Here is a 22,467-nt window from a genome sequence, read left to right as displayed (position 1 = left end):
GGGCTTCTCAGCAAAATCGAGAGGCAAATCGTTTGTGGGAAATGGGTTTCTGCTGATGTCCCTGCTCTGCAAAACTCCCTTCCTGTCCCCACTCCCTTAGAAACTCACTGGAACATCTTTCAGAAGTGCTGAAGTATTATTGCAAGATCTAGTTGTCTAAGCAAGAGCTCATCTGGAAGCGGAGAGGTTGGTGTGGGAAAAAGTGCACTTTTAAGGAGGGCTTCATGTGTTAAGAGAATGTGTCAGCAGCATTCATTAGCCAAATATCCATGCCAATAACCTATGCAAGTTACTAGGCCACAGTTTTTAGCCGATCGTCACACCTGCCCAGATGTTGCGACCGAGAAAGGAGAACTGGATCCCTTCAGAGCTGATTCTTAAATAGCCACAGCAACTGGCGATTTACAACCTTGATTTGAAGATGGTTTTCCTTTCAAGTGCACATCCAAAGCTTGCGTCTAGGACCATGTCTGGGTCCCCTCTCTGTCCCCGTTCCTCTCATAGCCCTTCCCTTCTCCTCTCCTGACACCACCTATTAGTCAAGATGGCTACGTTCTACCTCCACTGTTGGAAGCGTCATTGCCTCCGAATAGTGGTTGCTGGGAATCCCAGGTGGGCAGAGGGCAGTTGTCCGTGGGCTTAACCACAGGTATCGGGTCAGCCAGTGGGAGAACAGGATGCTGAGCTAGATGGGTCATTGGCCTGATCCTGCAAGGCTTGTTTCGTGTTCCTCTCTGTGGCTATCACTGACAGGGAAGCCGTGAGTAGGAGGACAGCAAGCCAGGCAGCTGTTACTACATCAGATCAGATCATCCAGCATTGCCCAGAGTCCTGTTCTCACACAAAGCCCTCCTTAGTAGGGAGGGGAAAATCTGCCATGTTGGTTTCTCTCACTTTCTCATTTTTCCCGTTCACCTCTTCTTCATCAGTTTGTAACATTTTTTTTTTTTAAATACAAAGGCATACGTTTCCCTTTGCATTCCCAATGCACACTATTTCCACCCCTAATATCGTGCATTTTTATAGTGCATTCGTTGGGCAAAAGATTCCTGCATCGCCAGGAATTGGACTCGATGTGACCCCTTCAAACTCTACGATTCTGTGATTTTAAGACTCTACGGTTCTCTAATATAATACATGGTATTTTCACGAACATGCATATTCTCCCGTGCACGCCTTCCCATAACGTGCTTTTTTGCACCCCCTTTTTTTGCTTGAAAGTGGCATTGCAACATTTAGAGAAGCAGAAATTTCCAAGGATAGCTGTGTTTCAGTTTTATGTGGACTGGGATTTTGATTTGGCAGTTGAACCTATCTACCCAGCCACCCAGGGCCATCCTCACTCCTGAGGCATTCTGTTGGTGCGCAGAGTTGTAGTTCTGGGAACAAGCGCACTAGCTCTGCCTGCTTGCCTCCTGTATCTGCAGAGGTTCACGTTCCCCTGGCAGAGAAGGCTCCATCCTTCAGACTGCCACTCTCCAATTGGCAGAGAGCAATGAGAATGACAACTGGGGCTGCTGAGGCAGAGCAAGTGAGCTTCTCCACCCAGTCACCCCTTGCAGGCTGGCTTAACACACTGGACCTCAACAAGCCAGACCACAGTGCTCCATGCACTGGTAACCTCAAGACTTGATGGCTGTAACCCACATTGTCTGGGGATGAAGCTGCAGCTAGGGCAGAATGCAAGTGACCAGGCCGCTCACAGGAGCAGGATACTGGCAGTCACGTAACTCCTCTGCTACACTGCTTGCCTATTTGCTACCAGGCCAGTACTTGGGTTCCTTCACAAAGGCCTGAACAACTTGGGCCCAAAGCACCTTAAAGACCATCTGATCCTTCAAGCTCCACCTTGATCACTGAGACTCTCCAGTGGGGCACTGGATAGCTCACTTGGATAGAGCGTAGTGCTGATAACGCCAAGGTTGCAGGTTTGATCCCCATATGGGACAACTGCATATTCCTGCCTTGCAGGACATTGGACTTGATCCTCAGGGTCACTTCGAACTCTATGATTGTAGGATATCTATGATACCTTCTTGAGATCCCCATGAGGCCCCTGAGGTTTGGTTGACCTTGGGAGTGAGTTTTTATTGTGGCAAGCACTGCCCTGTGCAGACCCTCAGCAGCTTCTCCCTGCCTTCTTTTAGATGTCTTCTGAAAACTGTATTATTTAGACAGGCCTTCGCAGTGCTTTGTTTCTTTTATTTTTAACTAATCAGTGTTCACTGGTGTTTTATTGATGTTTAACTGATTTTATTATAATCCTGCATGTTGCTTAGCACCTTGCTGTGCCTTTATGAAAATGTGGGTTATAAACACACACAAGCAGCACGCATTGAAGAGGGCTCGGGTGCTTCTACGAAGCCTAAAAACAGATGAAGACAAAAGATCCTCTTCCATGTGGTTTCCAGGGGTATACTGCATCTGAAACTGGAGGTTTGACTAATAGTCACTGATAGGTCAAGTCTTTTCCCTGCCTTTGAGAATCCCCTACCAAAGTTATCTCAGCCAGTGGCCATCATCAAAACTCCTGGCAGTGACTTCCATAAGTAATGTAATGAAGTCCTTCCTTTTCTCCACCCTGAATTTATTTACCGTATTTTTCGCTCTATAAGACGCACAAGATGCACCTAGTTTTTGGAGGAGGAAAACAAGAAAAAAAATAATAATTCTGAATCTCAGAAGCCAGAACAGCAAGAGGGATCGCGACACAGTGAAAGCAGCAATTCTTCTTGCTGTTCTGGCTTCTGGGATAGCTGTGCAGCCTGCATTCGCTCCATAAGATGCACACACATTTCCCCTTACTTTTTAGGAGGGAAAAAGTGAGTCTTATAGAGCAAAAAATACAGTATACACTTCCCCCTGCCCTCACCATGCATAATTTGTTGGGGTGGAGGACCTTGACCCAGGACCCCCGTTTTGCTGGCAGCCCTGGGTTTCTTACACTATATCTTTGCACCCACCCTTACGCCACATCAGAGAGCACACTGTCCAGAAGGAGCCATTTCTCTGGGACGGAAGCAGAACCTTTTTCGTGGTGACTCCATGCCTTGGAAGTGCTCTCCCCAAGAAGACTTCCTTGCTATCACTTTAGGTTAGTGGTGAGGAACTGGAATACACCCCTGAATTTTGATAATGCCCCTCGCTTTCCTTGATGAGAGGTGTGTGAGCATGTGAGGAAAATAGCCCTACTGTACAAAGGTAAGATTCATGTTTGTGGCACCACCCACCGCTGGCACGTGCCCCCCCCCCCAAGATTGCCTCAGAGGACAATACAGCCCTCAGGCTGAGAAATGTAAGCTGCTCCACACCTAACTGAGGAGCCAGGCAAAAAACACTTCCGTTTTCCCAGGCTTATAAGAACAGCTAACGTAAGCATTTCATTATTTTTTAACTCTTAAGAGCAATTTGATTTTGCCATCCATTTGCGTGGGCTGTTGTTCCTTTAGTTTAGTTTACTTTTCTTCATTGGCTGTGTTAAGTCTGAATGCATCCAGCTGTATCAGGATTGCTGTATTGCAGTGTTAGTTTTGATGTACCCTGTTCCTGGGACTGTGGTTGGTTTAGCTCAGCGGCTCTCAAACTACAGACCACTCGAAAATCACTGAGGATCTTGGTGGACCACTTAATGATTTGCCTGCCTGTTGTAGCAACTAGATACTTTAAGCTTTTTAATTGTGTTTTTTACAGACACACACACCATGGACCACATGAATAAAGAACTAATTGTGAACCACAACTTGCTTTAGACCTTTGTTTTAGACTGCTTCAGTACTGCATCTTAAATTGCTGTAACCCACATTGGGACCTTACAGCAAAGGGTGAGTAACGAAGTGAATAAATCACCATCATCATAGTATGTTATGTTGTTGTTGTTGTTGTTGTTGTTAAATAACAATAACTTATTTTTATTTCTTACTGCTCTGTTATTATATAAGTAAACACATAAAATAAGTGTGTGAACTAGCAGTTAACAAGGGACATGGGAGGCTATTATGGCTGTCTTTATGCACATCTGCCAGGCTTTTCTGTTGGAAACCACAGTGGGCATCAGGTATGATAGGATCATAGAATTGTAGAGTTGGAAGGGACCCTGAGGATCATCCAGTCCAACCCCCCTGCAAGGCAGGAATATAAAGCTTTGATCTCATTCAGCCCTTATTGCTATTATTACTAGCAGCGATAGTTAAATAGAAGCTCAGTTACTTGAGGCACTATCCCTCAGCTACCTGCTCTGGCTTACAAGCTTTCAAAAAGGTTAGAAACAGTAGGAGACAGAACAGGAAGGGAGGTCCTTTGGCATATTCCACCTGTGCAATCCTGAGGTTTACTCCCCACTGCCAAATTACCCCCATCAAATTTTACTGCCTGGCAGTATGGAAGGGCCATAGCTCAGTGGTAGAGCATCTGCCTTGCAAGCAGAAGGTTGCAGGTTCAATCCCCACCATTTCCAGGGAGGGCTGGGAGAGAACCTTGCTTGAAACCCTGGAGAGCTGCTGAACTAGAAGGACCAACTGTCCGACTCCCTACATCCCTATACAGTGGTACCCCAGGTTAAGAAGTTAATTTGTTCTGGAGGTCCGTTCTTAACCTGAAACTTTCTTAACGTGAAGCACCACTTTAGCTAATGGGGCTTCCTGCTGTTGCCGCACGATTTCTGTTCTCATCCTGAAGCAAAGTTCTTAACCCAATGTACTATTTCTGGGTTAGCAGCGTCTGTAACCTGAAGCGCCTGTAACCCGAGGTACCACTGGTACATGCTTGTGGTTGTGAGGAGAGAGTCAGTCCCACACACAACTTCCTCCCCATCGCAATCACATGTGTGTGAACATGTGGATGCATACATGCGGATGAGCCTTTGTAGTTATGTAGCCCTCTGGCAAGCGGCCCCTGACTTCCCAACCATTGCTGCATGTGACATAAAGGACGCTTGCCATTGCTCTATAAGAATAGCTAACTAGCATTTTCTGTGCTAACAACCCTGTGAGGTCACCCAAGAAAACGCATCTGCCTTGGAATTCGATTCCACCGCAATGACACCAATACGCCCTGTGGAAGCACTGGTTAAACGGACAGTACCTTCCCAGATGTGATCATAGGAAGCTGGCTTCTACAGAGTCAGATCATTGGTCCATCTAGCTCAGAGTCAGATCATTGGTCCATCTAGCTCAGTACTGTCTACACTGACTGGCAGCAGCAAGCCAAGGATTCATGCAGGGGGTCTCTTCAAGTCCTACCCAGAGATGCCAAGGACTGTCTAGCAGGGTTCAGCAAACTTTTTCAGCAGAGGTCCGGTCCACTGTCCCTCGGACCTTTGTGGGGGCGGACTATATTTTTTGGGGGGAAATGAACTAATTCCTATGCCCCACAAATAACCCAGAGGTCCTTTTTAATTAAAAGGACACATTCTACTCATGTAAAAACACCAGGCAGGCTCCACAAATAACCCAGAAATGCATTTTAAATAAAAGGACACATTCTACTCATGTAAAAACACGGTGATTCCTGGATCGTCCACGGGCCAGATTTAGAAGGTGACTGGGCCGCATCCGGCCCCCAGGCCTTAGTTTGCCTAGCCATGGTCTATAGTTCTCTTCTGTCCTTTTCTGTTCAAAATGGATGCAAAGCTGTGCTAACATTTACTCTAGGCTGGGTTGTTCTTTTTTTATTATCATTTTTTTTTTTAAAAAATGGCACTGTTACGGGATTTCCATTCTTAATTACGATATTTGACAATTGCAGGTTTCAGAGCCTTTAAAACTATTTTACGAGCAAATCTGAGTCCCAGTGAAAGGAGCAAGGGCCCGGCGCTCATTAAGCTGACGAGTGAGAGCAAATCCAGCTCCTCCGAGCCAAGCGAGCTGCGCCAGGGCCTCCGTCCCGCTTCCAGCCTCTCGCCTTCATGTACCACAACCCCAATTTTGCAGCACCCTCCTGTGGTTTTTGGCTCCTACGTCTCCCTTCCCAAAACCCTGCCCACGCAGCTCATCCAAGGCAACAGATGCTCTCCCGGTTCCTGCCACCTCTCCTCCACAACCTGTCCGTCCTCCAGGCCAGTAATTCCAGTCTCAGTGACATATTTATGCACACACACACACACACACACACACACACACACAAACACACCCCCATACTCAAGGATGAAGACCTCCCCAGGATCACGTCACTGCAAAAAGGTTTACGCTGCATGGGTGTTGCAGTTTTGCTGCCAGGCCAGGCTCAATATTCTTTTGTTAATTCACAAAGCTCTAAACAGCACAGGCTCAAAGCACCCTAATGATTGCCTGGTTTCTTATCCTTCACCTCCACCGCTGAGGTCTTCTGATGGGGCCCTTCCAGTGGTAAATTCTTTATTTCTTATTCCTTGGATATATATCTTGCCCTTCCTCCCAAAGGAGCCCTGGACGGCAAACGGATACACGATTTATAAACAAAACCCTTCAAAAACAGCTTAAACCTTCCAAAAACACCGACCCACTAAAAACATCTAAGAGCAGTTACAATTTGAAACATTCTGAAGCCAGTTAAAAGCATTATTTCATCCAATCTTAGGGTTGCTAAGAACGGTATTCTTCAGCCACTTGGATAAACAGGAACGTTTTCAAATTCCTTCTGAAAGTTACTAATGATGGAGACAGGTGCAACTCAGAAGGGAGGGCATTCTGCAACCAGGGAACCACCACCAAAAAGGCCCTGCCACAGGTCAGCACCAACTTAACAGCCCCTAGTGGCGGCATCACCAACATGACCTGCCAATCACAGAGTTGATATTGAAGAAGGTGCTCTTTTAGGTACTTGGATCTCAAACTATATAGGGCTTTCTATGACACCACTAACACCTTGAACTGGGCCCAGTAGTTCACCCACAGTTTATAGTGTGGCAAGCACTGCCCTGTGGAACTCCTTACCAATACAAGTTTGGAAGGAGCCATCCCTGCTCGCTTTTAGACATCTTCTAAAGACAGGTAACTCACAACTTGCATGCATTTAACAAGCACAATTTCAGGTTTACGCATTTGGTGGGCGGCCAGCTGAAATCACACAGATTAAACGCACACAGCAGAGAGCTTAAAAGTTCTTCACTTTGCATGGGAAAGCTAGGGATGGTTGCACTGGGGCAGGGGACGGGATAGAAGTTCTGGTGTTGTTCTGGCTATACGTGATTTCAGCTTTTATGCACAGTACCCAGAATATAACCCCCATGCAATCTGTGAGTCATGTGTATTATTCAAACAGGCCTTGGAGAATTGGAGAGCCTGCGCCATTCAGGTCTCACAGAAGCGTCTGACATTTTTATTGAAATACTGTGTCTGCATAACTGCCTTGTGGTATTGTACAGGAAAGTATGATCTGCAAATGTTTAAATAAATTAACAAAAATCAATCAACAAATAAGGGCTGTGCATCATGCTCTGGCCAAGTCAGATTGCAGATCCATCAAGGCCACCGCTGACACTCTATGGACCAGCCATCGCCAACCTGCTGCCCTCCCATCATCCTCAGCCCAGCAGAGTCAAATCATCAGGAGAGTACTTGGTAGCAGAAGGGCTCAGTATGGCCACATTCACACCTCAAATATAGATGTGGACAGGGACCTAAAGAATAAAGAACCCATTTCATACCTGTTAACATCAGCAAGAGGAACTGTGGCAAAACCCTGGGAGACATTTGATTCAGATAACTTACGATTACCAGTATTCAAAAGTCTGGCAAACTGCTCTTCTAGAAAACTTCTACCCAAAAGTTGAAAGTAGCTAGAGCATATGCTGTAAGAGACTGGTGTTTGTTTTTTTGGTCATAGGACATGACTTTTTATTTTGTCTACCAATAAAGAAGTCTGTAGCCATATGGCTTCTCCTGCTTATTCCAAGGGGTGGATTTTGTGAAAATATGTTCAGGTACGTTTCTGTTGAACTACTACTTATTGGGAACAAAGGGAAATAATGATGTTAACTCTTCGTTCCTTCATTTTTTTCCCATTTGGCAAGTCTGTATGTGAACTCCTTAGTTTAAGGAAGTGCCAAGTTGCACAGAAAACATTGTAATTGTTTTGTCTTCTGCCGGATCTTATATTACATATGATTTTTGCACTTTGTTTTCTTGTTATTTCTTTTATGTAAAAGTTTCCCTTTTTTGCTATAATTTACAATTTTTAAAAGAAAAGTATGCCCATATTCACAACATGCATTATAAACATTGTGGTGCTACTTTAAACAACCATGGCTTCCCTCAAAGAATTCTGGGAGCTGTAGCTTAAGAGTGCAGAGAGTTGTCAGGAGGTCCCTATTCCCCCTCACAGAACTACCATTACTGTAAAAACTGCTCTACAAATTGTAGCTCTATGAGAGGAATAGCAACTTTCTAACAACTCTCAGCACCCTTAACAAACTGCAACTCCCATAATTCTTGGAGGTGTGGTGGAAACCATGAAGTGTTATCATAGTTCTTTAAATATATGGCATGAATGCCTCACAAAAGTGCTTTACAATTCTTTGTTGTGCCCAACAGACTCCTTTGAGAAATGATTTTAGAGTCACTGAGAAAATCTCTCTCTCTGTGTGTGTGTGTTTAAAAGCTTTCTTCTTTCTGATGTGCTCTCAAAGCAGGAGCAGAACAGGGGCAGCTCTCCACTCTCAACCTTTCAGAGATGTGACAGAACTGGGCCAACAACACTCCCCACTTTCCTTTCTCCTTTTATATCTTCTGAGAAGGGAAGCACAGCAGAGGCCGTTTTTACCAAAAGGAAGGCCTGCATAAATCTTCCCTCACTAAACAATCGTGCCCAAGCTGGGAATGGAGCCTGGCCACTTAAGTGAATGTCTAACTGAGCAGGATTTGAACCCAGACCAGCCACTGCCGAGCACAACACTCTGTCAGCTAGGAATATAAGGAGAGTCTGACTGCTGGATCAGGTGGGCAGCCCATCTAGTCCTGTTCTTACAGTGACCAGTCAGACACCCCAAAGAGAAGACTGCAAGAAGGACTCAGTGTGCAACAACAACGCTCCCGACTTATGTTTCCATGGTCAGAACATAGCCATGATGGCTAGAAGCCTTTCCCCCCATGAATTTGGCTAATCCTCTTTTGAAGCCAGTGCAATTTTGCAGCGTATTATCTCAGAACTATTAAGAAGCTGTGTGTATGTGTCAGTCATTAGGAGCAAGACAACTAAATCCTACACCGTCCTTGTAGGGTAACACAAACCCCCTAGTCGTCATTCCCACCCCAACTCCCAACCAACACAGACTACTGACAAAGGGAGGCCCCGGAGCCAATCGTGATTAATACAGCTTAATTGCCGCAGGGGTGAATAATAACGAATCGCACACAATCTGCTGCACATCCCAGATCGAAGATCAAGTTCCTTCTTGCAAGGTGATCTCCGGCTCCAGCACGTTTCTCAGGGAAAGAATTCAATAATATCTCAGATCAGATAGCACCTTCCCAGCAAATCTGCATGAAGGGGAGGGCTAGCTTGTGCACACACTTGGAAAGGCAATTCCAAGGCTGCGGAACCGAGCTCTCTCGAGTTTTTCCAAAGCATTTCATCGGAATTGCTTCAGTGTGTGAAGGCTTGGAATGGATTTGAAGTGGGGTGGGGGGAGAGAGAGGAGAGATTTTTTTTTTGCTACATGGTCAACCAAGACAAACACCAAATAGTCAGGGTGTTGCGTGTGTGTGTGTTTTAAAGGATACTTTCCTCCCCCCCCCCAATGCAATCATTTCACACTTTGCAAAGAAGAGTTTTGCAATAAATCAATATATGCACAAATGGCAGTTATATCAGGAGCTCCAAGCCCTAGAGAGATTAATAATTCCTTCTGCTCTCTGTGCCCCCCACCACTTGCCTCAACGAAAAGGGGGGGGGGGAACCTTCGAGGTAAAGAAACTGGAGAGTTTTTGGAAGGGAACAACTCTCCCTGTGTGAAGTTACTTTCCCCTCCCCCAACAAAAACAAGCCTTCATAGCTTGAAGGAATTTGCAAGCAAGAATCCGGCAGAAACACGGTGGAAAAGCCAATGGGGGGATTCATTGGAAACAGATGGCGTTTTCAGCTGTGATTCTGAAAACCCGCTCCTTTTTCTGACACCGTAAAAACAAACCATGGGATTAAAGGGGGGGGGGACCGATGGAGAGGAGGGGAGCAAAGGAGGTAGACCCAAATGTTAGCAGAGAAAAGCTTAACTCTGGCTACTAGAGAAAACAAGCAAATTTGCAACATCAAATAAAGAAGGCTACAGGTCAATAATGATAAAGAGGCGATAAAAAACCTGCCAGTATATTCCCCTCACAGCAGGCACCCCCCCTCTTTTTTTCTTGCTTTGAAATATTGAGTAGATATTTGCATTCAGCAAAGGTTTCCAACTTAGCAACAAGTGGCAGGTTTGAGCAAGATCAATGCATCTGCCAACATGTCCCAGAAAGAGAGGAAGAAAAATGTGTCAAGAGGTTCATTCCTTGCCTATCTGGGACCCCAGTCTTGGATCTGGTTTATTCTATATCACAGATATAACACAGCTGAGCAACACCATCAAATTTAGGTACACACATATATTCCAGACATGCACATGTAAACATTTGGTTCAAGAACTTTCCCAACCAAAATCACCTGAAAATATCCTTCTCACCATCCCCCTTGGCTCTTAAAAGTCTATAAGTCAACATTTGCAAAACAAACAAACATAAGAAACAAGGTGCCAAATGGTGTGTTTTTTGATCTTTCACTCATGAGGAGGAGTACAAATGCTTTCTCTCGATCTCACAGCCATCGCTAAAGCCTTTAACGGAAGATTAAGGTAGTAGTCAGGGATCCCCTTCTGCTTCTCTGTCGCAGAGACGCGCAATTCTCACATGGGCACACAAATAAAATGCTCTGGGGACGGAGAACCCATGGGACGGGGAAACTTTCTCGGTGCCTTTTGTTAGCTCTGAAGCCCCCTGATCCATCTGCCCTCTCAGTTCTGCTGAGCAAAAAAGGCATCTTGATGAGGCGGACAAAAGTCTCTAGGCTAACCGATGCGAAGCAAAAGAAATTTGCAAAGAGGTGGCTCTGATCAATTCAGGCTGGGTGCCTGAACACCACCAGGTTTTCCAACATGTGGCTAAGTGCTGTGAAATGAGAGCAAATGGGAGGCCCACAGATTGGGGGCTTGAGGGAGGGTGGGAGAGAAACCGAAAAGGCAGTTCTTGGAAGGCTAGTCCCCCCCCCCCGACAAAGATTTTTTTTTTAAGCAAAACAGAAAAAAAGCGGGGGAGCTGGTGCTCCTTACCTGTTGGGAAGACGCAGAGAGAGAGAAAGAGGGTCTGGATCAGTCCAAGGGCTTGGCCGCTTGCCCCTTTCCCCATACCCATCCATCCAGCTTCAGCTCTAACCACTAGCCTCTCCCTAGAAGAAGAGTTTTGGTTTGCAAAAGGAGAGAGGGAAAAAGAAAGAGAAAGGTAAGAAGGAGGGAGGAGCGCGGAAAGAACTCAACTGAACAGGAGAGGAGGCATGGAGGGGAAAATAAAAAATAAAACACCAGCACCAGCAGGACACAGAGGGGAGGGGGAAACCGGAGCCTGGCTCTGAGCGGGGAACTCCAAGCGCCCGGGCAAGAAGTGAGCAGCGCGCACCGAATTCCACCCGCCTCGTTCTCCCTGGAAAACAGCCCCAGCCATCAATCACCGCGCGCTCCCTTCCAATGCGTAAAGTCTTGCTCCTTGCTGGCATGGCCTGGCCACTCAGAGGCTTGGTCCCGCCCGCGTAGTCAAGGCACGTATCCGGTTACAGAGCCAACGTGAAGAAGGGGGGTTGGGAGAGAGGAGAGATGTGTTACAGCTGGATTCCAGCACTCCATCTAGAGACAGAGAAGGCTCCCCCCGCCTCTCTCTCCAACACCCCTTCCAAAGGAAGCAAGAGGAGAAGGAGGGCAGCTCTGGGGAAGGGCTGTGGCGCAGCAGGGGTAGAGCATCTGCTTTGCATGCAGGAGGTCTCAGGTTGGATCCCCAGCGTCTCTCTGGGTAGGGCTGCGAGTGGCCCCTGGCTGGAGATCTGCTGCCAGTCTGTGCAGGCAGTACGGAACTAGATAGACCAGTGGTCTGATTCAGTCCAAGTCAGATTAATTGGCATGGAGTTGCGGCAGATGGGGAGAGCATCTGCTTTGCATGCAGAAGGTCCCAGATTCCATCCCTGGCATCTCCAGGTAGACCTAGGAATGCCCCCAGCCTGAAGCCCTGGAGAGCAGCTGCCAGTCAGTGTAGATGGCATTGACCTAGCTGGACTAAGTCACTAGTGGAGAAACCTTTGGCCCTACAGGTATTGCTACAACTCCCATCAGCTCTAGCAAGCATGGCTAATGCTCAGGGGTGATGGGGAGTTGTAATTCATGACATCTGGAGGGTCAAAGGTTTCCCCAAGAGCTGGGCTGAGTAGAAGGCAGCTTCCTAGGTTCCTGTGCAGAGGTCTCCGAGCCAAATCTGGCCCTGGCTGTTTGGTTTCATCAGCATCGCCGGCACATACACCCAGGACCAAGAGGGAAGAGGTGGCTGCAAGATTTGCCAGAAGTCTTCTTCAGTCAAACTAGTTGCTGAAAGGGGGCATGTTAATATGTCAACATGGGGAAAAGACATATTGGGGGATCAGACTGAATGTCCATCCAGCCCTCTGCTTCCAACAGAGGACAGCTGTGTGTCTCTGAGAAACTCTTAAGGCAGGGCACGGAAGTGTCAGTCATCTCTAGGAGTTTATTCTCAGCACTGGATATTTGGGAGGGTCCATTGCCTCAGCTGGGTGGATCATAACAGCCTAATGCCATTAAAAATGGGGCAGAAGAAAGTTTTGTCACCGACGCCTTACTTTTATCATCCTTGTGTTGGAAAACAAATGCAAGGGTCAAGGTGTCATTAACAGCCGGGGGGGGGGGCATGTGGCCTGTTTTACAGAGGGAAGTCCTCTGTTTGAAAAGCTGTCAGAGGACAGTCTTCTATCTGAAGGCGTTGTCTGCCCAAGTCCAGTTTATAGATAAGGAATAATGAAGAGTGAAGGGGGCTGTGCAGTTGTCTATCAACAGCCTGTGCCTGGATAGCAAGCCAAGCTGGCGGATCCAGGTCACCCAACCATAGCCTTCCCTACTGTTTTGCCATGTATTGCCATGCCAAGTATTGGCATGCTTTTTAAAATCACAGTAATTGAGTGGTATGAATGTGGCACAGATGCGGGTGGCGCTGTGGCCTAAACCACAGAGCCTAGGGTTTGCCGATCAGAAGGTCGGCAGTTGGAATCACCGTGACAGGGTGAGCTCCCGTTGTTGGTTCCCTGCTCCTGCCCACCTAGCAGTTCGAAAACATGTCAAAGTGCAAGTAGATAAATAGGTACCACTCTGGTGGGAAGGTAAATGGCGTTTCCGTGCACTGCTCTGGTTTGCCAGAAGCAGCTCGTCATGCTGGCCACATGACCCGGAAGCTGTTTGCGGACAAAACACCGGCTCCATCGGCCACTAGAGCGAGATGAGTGCAGCAACCCCAGAGTCATCTGCAACTGGACTTAACGGTCAGGGGTCCCTTTATCTTTACCTTTTAATGTGCCACAAGATACAGACTGGCAACTCTTGGGGCAACAATGCCTTTACAAAGAGGGTTAGACAAGCTCATGGAGGATAAGGCTGCCAGTGGCTACTAGCCACGATGGCTAGGCCATAACCCTGTGTGTTTGAAGGCAGTATGCCTCTGAATATCAGTTGGTGGGAATCACCAGGGGGAGACTTGCTGTTGATCTCAGGTTCTGCTTGGAGCTTCCCATAGGCTTCTACCTGACTGGCCACTGCAAGGACACCATGTTTGGCTACATCAAACTTGGGTCTCCAGCTACATCAAACTTGGGACTACAACTCCCATCATCCCTAGCTAGCAAGACCAGTGGTCAGGGATGATGGGAATTGTAGTTCAAAAACAGCTGGAGGCCCAAGGTTGGGAAACACTGCATTAGGGCTCTGAAATATACTCGGAGTCGAGTGTGGATTTCATGCTCTTTATTCAGCTCATAGTAATGAGGAATGGGGATGTTTCCCCGAACTGTCTGCTTTATATACATTAAATAATGGGCCCCACATGATTGGCTAATTCCAGGTTTCTCCTATAGGCCAATCAGGTTGCGGATTCACTTCCACCTGGAGTTGGATTGGGTGGCTCCTGCGGACCAATCAGACTGCTGCATTCTGAATCCTATTGTTCTAGGACCAATCAGACTGCTGCAATTTGGATCCTATTCAACTCAGTACATAACAGGCTCTTTTTATGATCTTAAGCCTTTCCTTGCCTACACCTCCTCAGCAAGACCCAACCACACATAAAAGGGCAGGAGGAGAGCCTGATGGTTCTAGGCCCATCTTGTCCAGCATTGCCTTTGGGAAGGCAGCAAGCAGGACAACAGCAAGCAGCAAGCAACAGCGACTCTCCCCTCCTGCTACTCCCAGGCAAATGTTATGCTGACTGTATAGGCAGAGCATGTCGTCCTGGCCAGTAGCCGAGGGACAGTGGCCCCTTCACCAACCTCCTCCCTGACAGGGCAGAGAGATATTTGCAACAGAACAAAGCCTTCCTTGTCAACACAGCTTGGCGGCGGGCACTGCACTTGCCTCCTGCAGGAGACCCGCCGTTACAAAACGAGATATAAACTTCACACATCGCAGGCTTTATTCTAAACCGTTCATCAGAGGGTTGGCTGGGACTCTCCCTCTGTATATTTTGTTCTCTGTAGGGAGCAGTCTGCCATGCACCCCCCCTACCATTCCCCCCTCAGAGCCAGTCCTAAACAATACCCTCCCCTTTGCACACATTTCACATCTCAGCAAACCTCTAATAAACAACTGGGCATCATCGGTGCGTGGAACCGGAAGGGGAGGCTATGAAGAAAATGTATCCCACTGTGTTACAAACCTGGAGGATTTTTGAGCTGGAAAATAACCCAGAAAACCCAAAGATTTAAAATGTGGCAGTTGAAAAAGCCTCTTCTTACAGAATCGATCATATGGGTGGAAAGATGAGAAATGAACGCTGCTCTCCAGGACCAAATGGTCAGATTCCAGTTTTGGGGTTTCCCAAAACTCCCCCAGAAAAATGGCAAAGGCTCTCTCACAAAGAGGAAAGGCAGGATAATTTCATGGGACAAACATTCAGTGTGCTTTGAGACTCCTTAGGGTAGTGATAAAGCGGGATATCAAATCCAAACTCTTCTTCTCCTCCAAGGATTTTAAACAGCAACTCAAAGGTCTGCACACTCCATTAAGACATGCAGAGTTTGACACTACAACCAAAGTGTATTTAGGATCTGGGTGTTGAGGCAACGAGGTCTGGAAGTAGGAACTCTTGTTCAAAATTCTTTTTTATTTATTTGATCTGCATCAAAAGATCTCAGGGCGGTTCACAAAATAAAATTTATGGTTCTCAACTGACTAAAAAAATGCAGCCTGGCCTGCTCCCGTGCCTTTAGCGTCAGTTTTGATTTGCTGAAATCAACCAGCGAACTTTTTCATGGCGTAGAGATACCGGTAAGCACCGCCACTGGCTAATTCATTCATGCTTAGCTGCTGGTAAGAGCACAGGAACCCAGGTCCAGTAAGAAGCTGGCAATCTAATGCAAAGTTGCTTTAACTCAGAGGTGGGGAACCTGCCTCATTCCCTAAGTTCTTGGACTCCAGCTGCCCCCATCCCTCACCATTGGACATGCTGGTTGGGGCTGAGGAAATTTAGAGCAGAACAACATCTGGAAGGCCACAGTTTAAATGGAAGGCCATTCTTAAATGAATGCCAAAGATTATCGAGTTAGCCATGGTCTAACAAAAAACTAGTTGCATTCTTCATTACACTGATACTCCATGAACCTTCCAAGGAGCTTAAGGAAACATACAGGGCCTTCAATTTTATCCTCACAACCACCCTGTGAGGTAGGTTAGGCTAAGAAACAGTGATTGGCCAAAGGTCACCCAGTGAGTTTCATGGCTGGCTGGGGATTTGAACCCGGGCTTCCCAGCTCCAAATCAGACACTCTAATGGTTAGATTTTGTCTGGTTTGTATTTCTTTCTGAACAAAGAGTTGATGTGACTTCTGGTCAAACACAGTCCTCACCCCACAAAAGAAGCACCAGCATGTTGACTACATTTGAAGAGAAGTCAAATCAATTATGTGGCTTGTTCGCTGTTTTAAAATTACAAGTGGTTGCTTTCTTCCGAAGCTTAAATACAGTTTGAGGTTCATTGGTTCCCAGTAGATGGCACTGCTCTCCCTGGTCTGCTTGCGGGGGTGGGGGTTGGGGGCAAGAAAAAGACCTGCGCCTTGAATAAATGCAACCCTAAGCCTCCTTAAACCACATGACATAACAGCCGTTTGTGAGCTTCCCATTAAAATCTCAATTTGGGGAAATTGATTCCACCTCGAAGCAATTGCAATGCAATTACTCCTACAGGCAGCAATCAAGAATCACATCTAAACAACACCAAACTTTCATCTCTTGCCTGAGTAACACAAGCAAGAACGTCATACTCTCCCAGACACATGCCTTTGCAAGCACAAAATAATGCAGATTTATTTAAGAAACTAATAAATATTGCTATAAAAGGGGGGGGGGAGATCATTGCCTCTGTGACTTCCTATTAAATGTCTTCCTGTGAATTCTTATTAAATGCCACTAACATCTGACATGATAGAGTGTGTGATGGTTGTATCAGCTCCAATTACCTGTGACAGCTACACTGAACCTCCATCGATAGGTGCAATATATCTTTAAGTACCAGGTGCAGGAGGTAGTTAATGGGTTCATTCTTCACCTCCATGTGCTGTTTGTGAGTTTCAGCAGATCATTGTTGGAACCATAATGTTCACCAACCTGGTGCCCTCCAGATGTTTTGAATGGAGGACAACAGATTGGAAAGCTGCTTTAGGCAGATCTTTGGTTGTGGCCCATAGAATTATACAATTGTAGAGTTGGAAGGGACCCCAGTGATCATCTAGTCCAACCCCCTTGCAATGCAGGAATATGCAGTTGTCCCATATAGGGATCAAACCTGCAACCTTGGCATTATCAGCACCATGCTCTAACCAACTGAGCTATCCATCTTATACTATCCTTACTGCTTTGCTCTTACAAGCCGCTGGATCTGCACATATTTGTAAAGAGCTGCTAGCTTCTGCTCATCAGGTTGCCATTAATGGCAGAAAAGCACGTCAGGCTGCCTGCTCTCCATAAGTTGGCAACCCTATTTGACATCTGGACTTCCTGCAACCAGCGGGCAGCTAGCATGTATTTATCAGTTAATAACTGTCCGGAAAATTGAGCTTTACTCATCTGATTTCCACCCTTCCACCACCTGGGACTGTCCATCATGCTGTTTAACTTTGCACTGTATTTAACCCCCCCCCCCTTACAATTAGTCATATAAATCAAGAATAATGAACCTGACAGTAACTGTATTCTGCCTCCTGCCCAGTGCCATTTGTAAATGTACATATTTCTATATATTTTGATATGTTGCTGCTTCTTTTAATGTGAAAGCACAACCATATTTTTTTTTTTGGGGGGGGGGCAAGTCTTTCCTGCAGTGGCAGCTAACCTGTTGTTAAGACTGCAGTCGGGATTTCCAAAACATGGGTTGCTGGCTGTTTTGGACTACAATTCCCATCATCCCTGACCACTGGTCCTGCTAGTGAGGGATGATGGGAGTGGTAGTCCCAAGTTTGGGAAACCCTGGACTACAGTTCCCATCATCCCTGACCATTGGCCTAATTGGCTGAGGCTCAGTCAGAAAGCGTCTGGATGACACCAGGTGCCCCAAAGAGTATTCATTAATGGTTCCTTGTTATCCTGGGAAAAGGTGACCAGTGGGGTGCCTCAGGGTTCTCTCCTGGGCCCATTGTTGTTCAACGTCTTTATGAATGATTTGGATGAAGGAGTTTGAGGGGATGCTCATCAAATTTGCAGATGACACCAAACTGAGAAGGGGAACTAATGCTGCAGAAGACAGAATCATAATTCAAAATGACTTTAACAGATTGGAGAACTGGGCCTAAGCTAACAAAATGAATTTCAATAGGGACAAATGTAAGGTTCTGCACTTAAGCCAGAAGAACCAGATGCACAATATAAGATGGGGGACATCTGGCTTACTAGCAGCACATGCAAAAGGATTTTTGGGTCACAGTGCACCGCAAGCTTAACATAAGTCAACAGTGTGATGCAACAGCAAAACAGGCTAATGCCATCCTAGGCCGCATCAGAGGCACACAGCTGTCCTTTGTTGGAAGCAGATGGCTAGGCTAGGTGGACATTTAACCTGATCCCTCAATATATCTTTCCCCCTCTCTGCCACTAGTTTGGGGAAAGTGGTCACATGGAAGAGGAAACACACTTGTTTTCTCCTGCTCTGGAGGGTAGGACTCAAACAAAGGGCTTCAAGTTACAAGAAAGGAGATTCTGACTAAGCATACAGAAAAACTTTCTGACAGTAAGAGCTGTTGAACAGTGGAAAGGTTTTCCTTGTGAGGTTGTGGACAGTCCTTCCTTGGAAGTTTTTAAGCAGGCATTAGATAACAGTCTATCATGGATACTTCAGTTGAGATTCTGGCATTGCAGAGGGTTGGACTAGATGACCCTTGGGGTCCCTTCCAACTCTACAATTCTGTTGCACCTGGGAAAGCCTTTTCCAGCCTGCAAACCACCCCCCCAAGGCTCCAAACTAACCTCATGGCTACAACACCAACCTAATTTCTGGATTTGCCCCCCTCACTTTCATCCCAATCTCCCCCTGCTTTGCGCAACATCTTGTCTGGTTAAGAGACCCAGAGTATTCAAATGCTTGCCCCACCACTGTGACATTGTGGTTTGTCCCAATGGAGCAGGGGTGGCTCACCAGATGTTGCTGGACTGCAACATCATCCTTGACCAGTGGCTATGCTTGGTGGAGTGGATGGGAGTTGGAGTCCCACAATACCAGAAGATACCCTATCCCTGCTATAAGGGCAGCCCACTGTGAATTTGTGAGGGGGGGTGGCAAGTCTTTCCTGCAGGGGCAGCTGTTCCACTCAAGGGGTGAAGGGGTGCCAACTTGAATAAAATATTTTGGGGGGAGGTAAGCCCAGTCCCACATACTCAATCACATGATGTGGTGCGCACACACCATTTGAACGGCAATGGCCATCAACTTTGTAGGGGCAGCCCCCTCAAATATTTTATTTGAGGGGCTGAAGACCCCTAGGAGTTGACTCCTATGGACCAATCTTTGCAACTGCAGCCATGTGCATGTTGAATTGCAAGACAATCCTATTATTATTATTATTATTAATTGAATTTATATACTGCCCTATACTATTGAGAAGGGACGCGGGTGGCGTTGTGGGTTAAACCACAGAGCCTAGCACTTCCTGATCAGAAGTTCGGCGGTTCAAACCCCCGTTGCTTGGTCCCTGCTCCTGCCAACCTAGCAGTTCAAAAGCACGTCAAGGTGCAAGTAGATAAATAGGTACCAATCCAGCGGGAAGGTAAATGGCGTTTCCGTGCACTGCTCTGGTTCGCCAGAAGCTGCTTAGTCATGCTGGCCACATGACCCGGAAGCTGTACGCTGGCTCCCTTGGCTAGTAAAGCGAGATGAGTGCCGCAACCCCAGAGTTGGCCACGACTGGCCCTAATGGTCAGGGGTCCCTTTACCTTTATACTATTGAGTTTGATGAGTAAGTTGCACAGGCCTGCAAGTTTTAGAATGTCCGCCATCCCCAATTTGGGGCCCTCCAGATGTGGTTGGACTACAACTCCCATCAGCCCTGACCATGGCCATGCTGGCTGGAGAGAATGGGACTTCAACAACCTCTGGAATACCTCTGGTTTGGAAGCAGAGAGCAATTCTCCCCTATTGCTCCCCTAAATCTCACACTTTCAGCGTAGCAAGCGAGTATTAAAGAGGGAATGGGGAATAATACTTCGGGAGGTGGACTTAATATTGTACAAATAGGTATTATTGCAGATGAATCAATGGCAACACGTTGTTGTTTTTAAACACCACTTGTGAGATCCACCTTCCTGCCCCCAAAGGGCAAATCCAGAGGGGAATCTGTTTTGAATTCTAAATCAGTGATTGCACAGTCACTCAGGACTCTTTTGGTACCTGGCGCATGGAAAATGGCAGTGGAGCAATGCATGTCTAGCGTGCCCTAAAATACATGCCTGCTGTAAAATCTCATCAATGTCAATTGGGGCAGGTTTGTTTGGAAATAGGAGTAGGATGGAAGATTTGAGAGGTATGTGAGAGAGATGCATTTAGTATAGGAACACAGGCAGCGTCAATTTAGGTGGGGGGAATAGAGAGTCGAAGATCAAGGAAGATATCTGAGCGGGTGGGGGGTGGGGAGAAGGAGGAATATCTGTCTTTTTCTTCTATTTTCTTAGGAAAAGAGAGTTGTATAGTTTGCATGCAGGCTCCAGCACGACTAAATTTGGAAATGGCAGAGGGCAGGGGGAAAATAGGAAAATATATTTTCAACAGGAATTATGCTTCAGTTCGAATCGCTGTGCTGACATTTCCTTAGGAGGAAGGAATGGGAGCAAAAAAAAGGGGAGCTGGGATACAGAGTTTTAAAGCGCGGATCTGTGCCTGGAGAGAGCAGGTAAGTGTGGATCAGCTCCAACAAGGAAGATGTCCAGCTAACTGCGCCATCCTATGTCTACTCAGAAGTCAGGACCTATTGCATTCAACGGGACCTAGTCCCAGACACATCTGTTCATATCACTGCAAAAAACTGACTATAATAAAAAAAGAGAGTGAAACTCAATTCCAGCGGAATGCAAACACCAGAGTGATCCTCAACAGGTTCCGCGTGCAAATCGGATTAGGGGAGAGGGAGGAGGCTTTGCATCGGAGAGATCAAGTGTCGAAAAGGGAGTTGGAAAACGGAAAGTATGCAATTCAGCATGAGAAGCAGGAAGCAACGGAAAAGGGAATTTTCCTTGGGAGGGTGGAGAGAGATGCAATTAGGAAAGGTGCAAAGAGGACATCACCTCTTTTTTTGTTTTGTTTTCCTTTCATACCCCCCCATTAGACCTTGCATGCCGGAAATTCCCCAGTCCCCCCTCCCGCACGCCCATCATTATCACCCACCCACCCACCGCCGCTTACCTTAGCCGCTGCATGAGCCTTGCACCTGGAAGGGAGGAGAGGGCTGGAGCCAGCTGCAAACGCCCCTCGGATGCACGAGACCTGGAGAGGGAGGGGGCAGATGTGCAGGATGGTCCACGAGAGAGCGAGCCCCTCCTCCTCTGCAGAACCTGCTGCGCCCCTCTCTTCCCTGTAGAGATTGCTACGCGATGCCCCTCTTCACCCCACCCCATCCCTTTAGCAACCGCAGGAGCCAGCAAGGAGGTCTGGCATCTTCTGCTGTTGCACCAGCTGCATCTCTCTGCAAAAAAGAGAGAGAGAGGAGAGAGGGAATCGCAGAGCGATTCTCAATGCAGATCACTCGCTGAGGCTGGGAGCCCAGATTAGGCAGGCAGGCAGGCAGGCAAGCGAGGAAGATGCGCCTCTCTTGTGGCTCTCCGTGGGTTAGGGTGAGGAGGGGAGCTATTTGCAGAACAGGCAGCAGAGGGGAGGTTGGGGAGGGCTGGGGGGCTGCAGGCAGGGCAAGGGAGAGAAAGGTGAGGAGTGGGGCCACAGCCACCAACTTAGATGGCTTTAAAAGAGGATGTGGGACTCCATTGGGGGATAAGGCTAACAGTGGCTAGTACAGTGGTACCTCGGGTTACATACGTTTCAGGTTACAGACTCTGCTAACCCAGAAATACAGTGGTACCTCGGGTTACAGACGCTTCAGGTTACACACTCTACTAACCCAGAAATAGTACCTCGGGTTAAGAACTTTGCTTCAGGATGAGAACAGAAATCGTGCTCTGGCGGCGCAGCGGCAGCAGGAGGCCCCATTAGCTGAAGTGGTGTTTCAGGTTAAGAACATTTTCAGGTTAAGAATGGACCTCCGGAACGAATTAAGTACTTAACCCAAGGTACCACTGTACTAGCCATGATGGCTGTGTTCCGCATCCACAAATGCATGTAGGATCAGGATGCTGGGAGTCGCAGAGTGCTGTTGTTGCACTCAGGTCCCTCTTTCTGGCTGGGGTGCCTGGCTGGCTGAACTCGTCAGGCCCCTGGCCTGATCCAGATGCAGGGGGTCTTTATTGCGCTCTTAGGAAAGAGCATCCAACCTCCACATTTCAAAGGTTGAAAATGGAGATCCCTCTCACCCGTGCAAACATAAGGAGGTAGGAAAGATCTGGCCAATGCTCCATTTCGATGACCATCCCTGTTCAATGGCTGACCAAATGCCCTGCTAGGAAGCCTGCAAGCTGTGGTGCCAACAGGAATAAAATATTGGGGCGGGGGCAGGTAAGCCCCACCCTGCATAATCAATCACAGGATGCAGTGCATGCACACCATTTGAATGGCAATACCCATCAAC

General features: G+C 47.2%; 1 protein-coding gene across 1 annotated transcript in view; it reads right to left on the bottom strand.

Annotated features, from left to right (window-relative positions):
• RGMA (repulsive guidance molecule BMP co-receptor a) overlaps positions 1–21,519 on the bottom strand; it is a 35,640-nt gene extending 14,121 nt beyond the window's left edge. Inside the window, exons 1-2 of the mRNA XM_079954300.1 lie at positions 21,135–21,519; positions 11,270–11,385 (exon numbers count right to left, since the gene is read on the bottom strand). Of these exons, the coding sequence (XP_079810426.1) occupies positions 11,270–11,385; positions 21,135–21,346 (328 nt within the window). The 5' untranslated portion in view covers positions 21,347–21,519. The remainder of the gene's footprint in view (positions 1–11,269; positions 11,386–21,134) is intronic.
• Between the last annotated feature and the right edge of the window lie 948 nt (positions 21,520–22,467).

The sequence above is a fragment of the Podarcis cretensis genome (assembly GCF_951804945.1).
Source record: "Podarcis cretensis genome assembly, chromosome: 14".
NCBI classification, from domain to species: Eukaryota; Metazoa; Chordata; class Lepidosauria; order Squamata; family Lacertidae; genus Podarcis; species Podarcis cretensis.
The sequence above is the reverse complement of the archived record's forward strand: the minus strand, read 5'-3'. Positions and strand labels throughout refer to the sequence as shown.